At 45.1% G+C, this 11,510-nt stretch overlaps 1 protein-coding gene across 2 annotated transcripts; it reads left to right on the top strand.

The window, feature by feature from the left end:
- Window positions 1-37: 37 nt before the first annotated feature.
- On the top strand, window positions 38-8,030 carry LOC110485679 (coiled-coil domain-containing protein 151). 2 transcript variants are annotated; one of them, XM_036940315.1, is made up of 14 exons: window positions 38-176; window positions 721-842; window positions 1,065-1,142; window positions 1,276-1,455; window positions 1,636-1,671; window positions 1,819-1,920; window positions 2,198-2,323; window positions 3,725-3,847; window positions 4,566-4,712; window positions 5,216-5,376; window positions 5,668-5,824; window positions 5,972-6,121; window positions 7,031-7,115; window positions 7,210-8,030. In XM_036940315.1, exons 1-14 carry the CDS (start codon window positions 98-100, stop codon window positions 7,338-7,340), a joined length of 1,677 nt encoding a protein of 558 aa, XP_036796210.1. In that variant the 5' UTR covers window positions 38-97; the 3' UTR covers window positions 7,341-8,030. The 2 variants fall into 2 exon arrangements, with proteins under 2 accessions (XP_036796210.1, XP_036796211.1); XM_036940316.1 differs by lacking the exon at window positions 1,636-1,671.
- Window positions 8,031-11,510: the final 3,480 nt, after the last annotated feature.

Genomic DNA, 11,510 nt, shown 5'->3' with positions numbered 1-11,510 from the left:
CAAGGACAAAACTACCTAAAAGTGCGTCAGTTTGCATCTAATGCTAGCTAGCTACTTCTAAAGTCGACTATTAGTTTGTGACTAGTGCACACTGACAATGCCGTTCAGCGCCGAGGCCATTAAGCCGCCCCTTCATGACCAAATAACAGAACTGCAGAGGAAAATTCAACTTCTTGGTAGGTTAAGACTTGCAGCAGGCTAGCTAGGACCGGTAACTTATGCTTGTTAACTAGCTAGGCCTAGTTGTGTGTGTAAACGCCATGTTGAATAGCAAATTCAGACTTTGCATTAGCGCTATCTTGCTAACATTATACTAAAGATTCTTCGCCAACGTTACCTCCATCTGTGAGGTTACTTACAGGTTCATTTACTCTCGCTGAGAAATGTATGGCCACATGAAGCTATGATGAACGATAGAACGTTAACTACTAGCTACTTTGTTGCAATCATTTTGCAAGGTCAGGTGATGTGTAGGCTATGTTGCCAGCAAAATGGGCTTAGCTAGAAATAGTAAAATGCCTGTTGAGATATTTAGCCTACCTTTCTAGCCATTAACACCCCTGAGTAATGGAGAACAGTTTGGGACACAAAAATATAAATGGCATTCAACTTTTTATGTAACAGCTAGTTAAGTTCCCTGTTTCTTTGAATAAGGCTAAGAGAAGGCCAAAAGTCAGTCAGAGAATGCTGAAATAACGAATTTGTGAATTCGCCCAACAGAGGGCGACAGAAGTGCATACTATGAAATGTCTCAGTCAAGCATCAAGAAAAACAGGAATTCTATCCTTCAGCTGAGGCAGGAGAACAAGAGACTACATAAGAAGTTGGCTAACGCTCTTGCTGTAAGTAAAACCGGTTATTCTATCAAAAATGTTTTGGTTTCAATGCCCAGCTTGTACTTCCCAGGTTGTTTTTCCCTGTTAGAATTTTGGAGTGCATGGTCATATTCAATAGTGCACATCGTAACAAAACATTTTGGAACTGAAAATGAAAAGAAGCCTTTATTATTGGAGAAGTTGAGGTAGTCCTTCCCTGTTACAGACCGTTTTCTTTCTCTCTTCCAGGGGGACGAGCAGGTGATAAAGGAGGCCTTCCAAAGCCGAGGCATGGAGAAAGCTGCCTTCAGAAACATGTCAGGGAAGGTGGGGACATCGCAAACACATAGCTGTGTTAGTTTGATGTATGTGTATTTTTATGTATTATTGACTATCATCTGTAATGCAAATTGCCCATTGGGGATAATCAAGATGATCTACTTTACATCCTGGTGAGCAGGCTGCTCTCAAGGTGCTGGACCAGAAGGTGTGTGACAAGATGAAGAAGCTGAACGCTCTAAAGCACACCACCCAGACGCACCGTCGTCGCCTGGAGGACCTACAGACACTGTACCAGAGTATGAAGCTAGAGAACAGGGGACCAGAGAGAGACACGGAGAGACGCAGCGAGGAGGCCAAGGTACTATTTAGAGACAAACAGTGCAGCAGAGGGTGCGACTGGAATGGAACCCTATTCTCTATGTAGTGCAGGACCGACTGACTGACTGATTGATTAACTGACAGACTGACTGACAGACACACACACACACAAAATAGTAAATATAGTGGAGGTGACTGATGTGTTGCCCTTGGTCCACAGAGTGAAGGAGAGGCGGCTGAGGAGCATCCCCAAAAGGTTACGCTCTTTCCTTCCACGCTGCCTCACCCCTCTGATTCTAGCCAGTCTTATCTACAATCAGAAACTTTTCAAACACTTAGCATGCCCAGCTCAGGATCAATCAACCGTCTATAAGTGTGTGTGTGTGTGTGTGTCGTCTTCCAGAACTTGCGGGTGCTGGAGAATCGTCTGGAGAAAGCCCAGCTGAAGTGCCAGGAGGCTGAACACATCATGAGAGGCTATCTGAAACTAAAGGCCCACCTACAGGTTAGTCCTAGCCTGGTCCCAGATCTCTTTGTGCTGTTTTGCCAGCTCGCCCCACATTTAACTTTATGCAACCAAGCCATGCCTACACACCGTCTCCAATGTGCTCTTTGGGTAGTTGAATCCTTTTCCACGACCTACTCTTCCACGACCTGTGTGGCTCAGTGGCTAAGTCGTGGGTTCAATTCCCGCTGGGGCTACCCATACGGAAACGTATGCACTCACTTACGTAAGTAGCTTTGGAGAAAGGCGTGTGCTAATTGGCATATATTATAATTAGGAGGAGAGCCTGACCTTCCAGTCCCAGCTGGATAAACTAGAGGCTGAGATCCTGAGACAGAGACAGGAGCTGAAGGACCTGCAGGTCCTGAACAGTGACGCACTGCTCTCCAAAGACACTGCCAAGGTGACCAGCACACATACACACTCCTCTCTAAAGACACTGCCAAGGTGACCAGCACACATACACACTCTTCTCCAAAGACACTGCCAAGGTGACCAGCACACATACACACTCCTCTCTAAAGACACTGCCAAGGTGACCAGCACACATACACACTCCTCTCCAAAGACACTGCCAAGGTGACCAGCACACATGCACACTCCTCTCCAAAGACACTGCCAAGGTGACCAGCACACATACACACTCCTCTCCAAAGACACTGCCAAGGTGACCAGCACACATACACACTCCTCTCTAAAGACACTGCCAAGGTGACCAGCACACATACACACTCCTCTCCAAAGACACTGCCAAGGTGACCAGCACACATACACACTCCTCTCCAAAGACACTGCCAAGGTGACCAGCACACATACACACTCCTCTCTAAGGACACTGCCAAGGTGACCAGCACACATACACACTCCTCGCCAAAGACACTGCCAAGGTGACCAGCACACATCCACACTCCTCTCTAAAGACACTGGCAAGGTGACCAGCACACATACACACTCCTCTCCAAAGACACTGCCAAGGTGACCAGCACACATACACACTCCTCTCTAAAGACACTGCCAAGGTGACCAGCACACATACACACTCCTCTCCAAAGACACTGCCAAGGTGACCAGCACACATACACACTCCTCTCCAAAGACACTGCCAAGGTGACCAGCACACATACACACTCCTCTCTAAGGACACTGCCAAGGTGACCAGCACACATACACACTCCTCTCCAAAGACACTGCCAAGGTGACCAGCACACATACACACTCCTCTCTAAAGACACTGCCAAGGTGACCAGCACACATACACACTCCTCTCTAAAGACACTGCCAAGGTGACCAGCACACATACACACTCCTCTCAAAAGACACTGCCAAGGTGACCAGCACACATACACACTCCTCTCTAAAGACACTGCCAAGGTGACCAGCACACATACACACTCCTCGCCAAAGACACTGCCAAGGTGACCAGCACACATACACACTCCTCTCCAAAGACACTGCCATGGTGACCAGCACACATACACACGCCTCTCCAAAGACACTGCCAAGGTGACCAGCACACATACACACTCCTCTCCAAAGACACTGCCAAGGTGACCAGCACACATACACACTCCTCTCCAAAGACACTGCCAAGGTGACCAGCATGGGTATTATTATTGTAACTGAGGACTGTCCCGTACCTCTCCCCCTCATGCATCACCGTACAGTCATTGATGTGTCCATCGTGTAAAGTCCAGCTGCCTGAGTTTACGGCTATTTGTTGTGAGTTGAATGCTTTTCTTTGCTGTTTGTACGATAGACAGTAGTTAATTGACTCTCTCGGTCTCTCTCTTTCTCTCTCTCTCAGGCAGAGCTGCAGCGTCAAGAAGAACAGATGTATAGGGAGAGGAAGGACAGAGAGTGTATCCTCACCCGTTACAAGAAAGAGGCAGAGGACCGTAAGGCTCAGGCTGAGAGAGTGGAGAGAAGGGTTGGTCCCCACCACTTTACACTTACATCCATAGAATAACAATGACAAGAAGGGATTTTCCTATTCAAGTCAACGTTCCATGATGGCTGGACCGGCTGCCATATACGGTGTACCCAGGGCCGTTTCTAGCATTTCGGGGGCCCTGTGCGAGATTTGGTTGGGGGCTTCCCCCACCTAGCGGGCAAAACATTTCAGTGGCCACCCTCTTGGACAATTGTCAAGTTAATGACCTGCAATTCTACATGTTTTTCCATGGGGCAGAGAGAATATTTAGCCGTTTTAAAACTTATGTGATTCTACTAATTTTGGCCCCTGGGCAGGTGCCTTGCGTGCCCGGTCAGTAATTCAGCCAGGAATACTACAAGGTTTAGATAGAAACTTATCTAACAATCTTAACATGTCAGCTGACATGGATAATTGAGTGACTGTCAGTGACTGACATAACAAGAGAAAAACTGCTGATACACAACCACATATCAAAATTGCACCTTGTGTGTTCTACTATTGTAACTAACAGTAAGTTAAGACCCCGACTGACTTCCTAAAACAAATCTAAATAAATGTTGTGTTATGCATAGAGACGCGGCACTGGGTGTACCCATATCAAGGAATATAACATGAGGTGCTGTGTCCATTCTATTTAGCTATATATCTACACTTCTTACATATCACTTAGTCTACAGAGTAAATGTCCTGACGTCTGCCCCCTTCCCTCCAGGCCCAGCGGGCAGCCATGCAGCCTGACGAGCTGAGTAGCGATGCCCAGCGCAGTGCCACCGGGCTAGGGGAGGAGGAGAGGGCCATCTCCACCTTCGAAGAGGCCTTCAGACGCATCAAGGAGGCCACGGGGGTCACTGACACACGGGTACGGAGAGGAGGTCATTTTATATGATTCTTTCATTTTGTGTGTCTTTGTATGCAAGTGTGTGCGTGGTACATGTGTGTTAGTTTGTCTATGCACCTACTGTGTGTGTGTATGCAAGTGTTGTGTGTTTTTCAGCTATTTCTGTGTGTGTGTGTGTATTAATCTATATCTGTGTGTGTGTGTGTATTAATCTATGTGTGTGTGTGTGTGTGTGTGTATTAATCTATATCTGTGTGTGTGTGTATTAATCTATATCTGTATGTATGTATGTGTGTGTGTGTGTGTGTGTGTATTAATCTATATCTGTGTGTGTGTGTGTATTAATCTATATCTGTGTGTGTGTGTGTGTATTAATCTATATTTGTGTGTGTGTGTGTGTGTGTATGTATGTTTGTGTGTGTGTGTGTGTGTATTAATCTATATCTGTGTGTGTGTGTGTGTGTGTGTGTGTGTGTGTGTGTGTGTGTGTGTGTGTGCTGATCCATCTCCGTGTCCCTATGCAGGAGGTGGTGGAGAGGTTCATCTCCCAAGGAGACACCCAGCAGCACCTGGAGGATCTGAAGAAGGAGAACCAGAGAACCCTGGTACAGCTGAAGGAGGACAGGGACCGTCTGCAGGAACACTTCCAGGACATCAAGTACTCCGGGGAGACTAAGCTCTCCAGGTCAGTGGGCAGGGGTTAGAGGTCAAGGGTTAGGGATTACACAGCAAATGTAGCAGACCAGAGAAGTTGTTAGCGAATGCTGACACCTTCAATGGAAGGTATTATTTATTAAAACAGTGACCCTCAGAACAGATTGTAAATTGAAGATTGTAAATTGTGGGAGAACTTGTGGGAGAAGACCAATCAAGCAACTTGTGGTACAGAAGTTGGTCTGAAAGGTTCCTCTCCTAGTGTTGAGTTGAGTGTGTCTGTAAAGTCATTCTGATGGATATGTCTTACTGTCTTCTACAGTGGTCAGCAGATGCTGGAGGACTGTAAGCGCCACCTGCAGGCGGAGCAGGGGAGACGCGACGCCACCAAGGAGCGTCTGGACTGGCTGACCCGTACCCTGAACACGGTCCGGGCCGGGGTGGAACACCTATCTGACAAACTGCAGCACATCAAGCTGGTACAGAGAAGACCCCATTAACAATATAATGTACACTGACCTGAGACCTGTCAGATTCTTTAGATCAAGTTGAAACCTCGTAAATAAATGTGAAGGTGCTCAGAAACATTACGTCAATTGTGTCCTCAAACACCTCCCCTCCTCCAGGGTGAGCGACCGGAGCCCCAGCTGCCCCCCGGCTCAGAGGAGTACGTGGTGGAACTGCTGTCCCAGTCAGAGCAGAAGCTGCTGTTATTGCAGGAGGAGCTCCAGGGGAAGGACCTGGCCGCCATCATGAAGGAGATGGAGGAAGAGGAGGTGAGGAGGAGGGGGAGAGGAGGAGAGGTAGGGGTAAGGGGAGGGAGAAGGGAAGGACATGGCTGCCATGATGGAGGAGAGGATCAGAGATAGGACTCTTCGTTATTCGTTAAACATTGACTGTTGTTGCCATAGAAATTGAATGAATGGAAAAGCCCCTTAGACCAGGGCAATTTGACAGTACACATGTGTAAACTCATTATTTTTTCGGTGGTTGCTGCTCCCAACAGTGAATGTGGTATTGTAGAGACAGACAGGTGTTTCAGACAGTACATGGAGCATCTACTCAAATAGGTCCTGCCAGGGTAAAGCTTTGTGACCTGAAACCATCTTCTTATTTTCCGTCCATTCTCTACTGTACTCCAAGGTTTTTGCCAGCCACGCCAGGCAGACTAGATGCTACATACAGACCATGTTCTTTAATCTGTGCACTGGTGCTTGAATAGCTTATCTGTTCCTGGATGGAAATATGGCCATTAGGTGTTTGATCTTGATTATTAACGAGTCACAGCCAGCCGGCCACCTTGAAGTCACCCCCTGGTGTGTGTTTGAGAACACTGTGTTCAGGAGTCAGAGGGTACGGGTTGTTCAGGAGTCAGAGGGTGCGGGTTGTTCAGGAGTCAGAGGGTGCGGGTTGTTCAGGAGTCAGAGGGTACGGGTAGTGGTACACCATTAGCTCTTGTGATGTAGCAATGTCTGTCTGGGATTCTCTAATGACGTTGGCTTTGACTGGTCTCAAGTTGTATGCCTTTACATTTTTAAGGCATAAGCCCTGGTCCCAGATCTTTGTGCTTTATAGCCAACTCCTATGGTTGAATAAACAGATCTTCTTGACTAACATGTTCCCTTTGACATCTTATTATGATGAGAACAACTGTCTCTCTGTGTCTGTGGTTTTGTGTCTGTCAGTTCCATGCCAGCATCGAGGGGAAGCTGCCCCATTGCAACACCCGCATCAAGCTGCCTGAGGCTCAGAGACAGGACCCATATGATGGTGAGATGGGATCAGACGCATAATTGCATACACACCCACAGATACACAGACACACTTTATCTCGCGATCCCTCTCCCTTTTCCATCTCTTTCAGAAGAGGAGGAGAGCGGGGACGATGAGGGTGACATTATCACCAGGGCGATACTGAAGCACCAGTCTCAGCTCATCATCGACTCCAAGACTAAGAGGAAGACCAGGACCAAGAAGAAAAAGGGCAAGCTCTGATCCTAGATCAGTTAGGCTGGCTAGAGGCCACAAGAGCCATAGAAATATAATTGCTAGAATGGGGAGTTTGTGTTTAGTGTGAGGTCATAGGTCATATTTGTGCCCTGGATTGAGTGAAAATACATTTGCTTAGATGGCATAGGGGACTTGAGTGAAATCTTACTCCTCACATATAATTCTTCAGTTAGCTAAATAATTATATTCCTTATTAACTAATGGAATGCACAGTAAATGTATATTGTATATTTGGGATGATACTGTAGCTAGGGGAACGTTGTGGTGGCAGATCATATAGTACCTTGCAGTCATCACATTACCTACTTTATGGAAGCAAGATTTGATTTTATCACACAGCAGTTCAACACAAAATAATTTCCCACTTGCACCACTGATTTGTAGATTATAAAATTGTAATCAAAATAGGAATGAAAATCAATAAAAAGCTTGATTTGAAGAATGACTCAATCTTTGGATAGGTAAGACCGCTCTAATGCAGGGGTGTCAGACACACAGCCCGTGGGATGGTTTTTTTGTATAATATATATATTTTTTAATCTGCATTGAAATGACTTAAATATTGAAACTGTAGGAATCAGGGCTTGACATGAACCTTTTTAGCCTTTGGACAAGTAGGACAGATTTTTTTACTTGTTTACTGAATTCACTTGTCCCCCCCAAAAAAGGTCTTTATCACAGGCATTCCCAGCAGTACAGTGCTTCTTCTGGAACTTTGAAAGTGGCGTGTGACAGGCTTTGTAGCGTCGGCGTCGGGCGACCTCTCCTGACAATGTCTAACTTTTCTTGAAAAGTTTGTCTTGAGAATGGCGTTATAATTATATCCTCGACCAAATCGATATCTTCTCCTCCTTCCGCCATTGTGGGTTGAAAAAACAGTTTAGTAGTACGCAAATTAATTTGTTTATCAAATTCAGTTTCCTAGTTCTGAGGTTCTGCATAGACCTGCCCATATAGGACCTGCCTCTCAATATTGGTAATCCAATCAAAAGACGTGCACGCACTACGCCTGCTAGCTGGCTCCTGTGTAACACTGGAGCCAGCCAGCAGGCGTACAATAGCCAACTCTAAAGCTGATTGGTTCACACTAAATTTTCATTTCCATTCACTTTAAGCTACAAGCGCCCGTTGATTCTGAAGGCCCGAGGGCAGATTTTAGACCCCTGGCAACACATGATGGCTGAATATGATTGGATAAAAGATCTAACATAAAGACCAGCCCTCCAAATCTCAACCTGGGGCTGGAAGCAGTGCAACCAAGAGGAAAGCTATGAAATTAAGAGTATAACTCTTACTCTGGGGAATAATTTAATACATATTTGTGGGAAAATATATTTAAAAAAAAAATTATATTCTGATGATGTTTAGGCCAGCAGAGAAGGCCTTGCTGGCCCTGACGGCCCACCACTGTTCATTTCCCTATTTCTCCGTAAAGTTGGTAAAATAAACTCCATTTATAACAGGCCATGTTGTTACAACAGAAATGTTATACGGCATCTTGTTGGCACAACAGATATTCTCTCTATTTTGTACTGCATATTTACTTCCTCTGTTTTAGCAAGAAAAGCTGGGCTGTTCTCAGATCTGTTTGTACTGTCTTGCCAAATCATATGGTCATTGTCATGCCAAACATGGTAGCCTACCCACGAAAACATTTCCTTCACTATTACTCACACTTGGGTCTCTGGAGTGGCCCAGATAAATAATATTCTGGCTTCATTAGAATGTTGGACCCACTGTCTTTACACATCAATCATGCCATTCTGTACTGTATGTCTTTACAATATGAAACCAAACACCAACTTTAATTAGTGTACTGTACACACTCTGAAACTGAAAATAATTGAATAAGTGTTTATCCTGACAATATAGTGTATTTGAATGAAACTACCGGTACCAAGTATATTGACACATCCACTATATACCTAAGGTATTGTGAATAGTATGAAAGCATCACTTGGTTTCATAAGAACAGGTCACCTCTTTCTGTTCTTGACTTTTTCTCTCTTTATGGTCTAAACACATCTATTGTGAATAAAGGGGTCACCTTACGATCCAATGCACTACACTACTTAACAAACGAGTGCCGTTGTCCGTGTTTGACATGAGATCCTGTATAACATCAGTGGGCTTACGGGAAAGACACACACCTCACCTCTGAGGAACTACAGGGAACCTCGCGCTACTGATCTAAAGCGGGTTGTTCCACCAATCCGTTGCCTTTTGAGAAGTGTAACTTGGTCACCTAATTTGAACATTTTCAACTTCATAAAAACACATTTTCCCACCTGAAGAGGTTAAATACATAAGAATACTATACTAAATGCCTATTAAGTGCCAAATAAAGTAACAGGGTCGACCGTGACAGGGTTGACAATTTCATCTTAAATCAGCCATATATTCCCTTGTGGCAGGGGGAATGGAAGCTTGTTGTGAACCACAGGGAGGTGCAATTGAATGCAAGTTGGGTAAGAGGGTTGATGTGTTATTGCTTGAGCCACTCAGTTTTCCACCACAAAACACCCAAAAATTGGCCAAAAAGAGTATAACAGTATCTTAAAATGCTTCTTAGATTGATGACACCGGACACATAAGTACATTTAGTATTTAATTGTAACTTAGAATAACATTCCCTAATGCACCTGGCGTAAGCTACCTGAGGCTTTCTCAAGCATGGGTATATATGACAGACAGAAAACGGCTACTGATGCGGAAAGAAACCTGTCTTGAGTCAATACTGCCATCTATTGGTAAACATAAATATACCAGGTTACTACAAAGCTCTTCTACTTTCGTTTATTTTTACCCCTTTTTTGTGGTATCCAATTGGTAGTTACAGTCTCGTCCCATCGCTGCAACTCCCGTACAGACTTGGGGAGGTGTGTGTCCTCAGAAACACAACCCAGCCAAGCCACATTGCTTCTTGACACATTACCCGCTTAACCCGGAAGCCAGCCGCACCAATGTGTCAGAGGAAACACTGTACACCTGGCATTGGGTGCATTGCACCCAGCCCGCCACAGGAGTCTCTAGTGCACAATGGGACAAGAGCATCCCTGCAGGACAGACCATCCCCTAACCCAGATGACACTGGGCCAATTGTGTACAGCACATGGGTCTCCCGTTTGCGGATGGCTGTGACTGAGCCTGGACTCAAACCAGGATCTCTAGTGGCACTAGTGCTCCACTCGGGAGGCCTCCACTTTTACACTATGATTTGACTATTAGATGTTCAATGTTTCTTTTGAGAATTGTATTTATATATTTTTTTATTTAAAGTTTCACCATATTAAAACAAGAGAAACTTGAAATGTTGGGGTTAAGTGAGTTAAAATCTTCCTAGATGTCACAGAGGATGCACGGAGAGACATTTTGGCACTAGTGAGTCAGATTTATTGAATTCTCCATGTGGTCTATACTAAAGGGCACTTCATTTAATATAACAGGCTTTTAAAATTCAATATTGATGCACAATGTCTACTTAAAATATCAAAGGGATGCAAAGGCACTCATTTGGTGTAACAATCCAGTTGTTTGTGCTTGAGTTGTGCTCTATCTCTCTTCCCCTCCTTCCCTCTCTCTCTCTCTCTTCCCCTCCATCCCTATCTCTTCCCCTCCTTCCCTCTCTCTCTTCCCCTCCGTCCCTCTCTCTCTTCCTTCTTCTCTCCATGCTCGCTCACATGATGCTGGCTGTGTGACTTATGTAACGAAACAGACAGACAGACAGCTGGGGGTGAGGGACATGCAGAGGGACAAAAGCTTTTTCAAACCAGCACAATGAGTCATTGGGATTAAGCATTCTTTGTTGTGTGTGTTTGTGTGAGTTTGACAGTATGACAGTATGAGTGTCTGGCATGCATGGTGCACAACATGTTTCAGACAGTGTACTGTAAGAGTACAGAGGAGAAACGTACTTGGAAATCGCTTTAGTCCTGCTTGGTTAATGAGAACAGGCTTCAATTAGTAGTTTTTGTAGTTTTGTAGCACCGGCAAATCTATCTGATATTTCATTATTGATACTCAAAGGGCTGGAACAGGCCTTAGCAACCAATGTTTAAGAGGTACAAGAAAGACGCAACGAGAAAGAAGGATGTGCTCGCTTTAGATTGGGCGTTTGACGTTTCTGAAGTTATGACGCAGTTACAGAGGGTAAGA

This window comes from Oncorhynchus mykiss, chromosome 13 (assembly GCF_013265735.2).
Source record: "Oncorhynchus mykiss isolate Arlee chromosome 13, USDA_OmykA_1.1, whole genome shotgun sequence".
In the NCBI taxonomy this organism is placed as follows: domain Eukaryota; kingdom Metazoa; phylum Chordata; class Actinopteri; order Salmoniformes; family Salmonidae; genus Oncorhynchus; species Oncorhynchus mykiss.
This window is presented reverse-complemented; position numbering and strand designations above follow the sequence as displayed.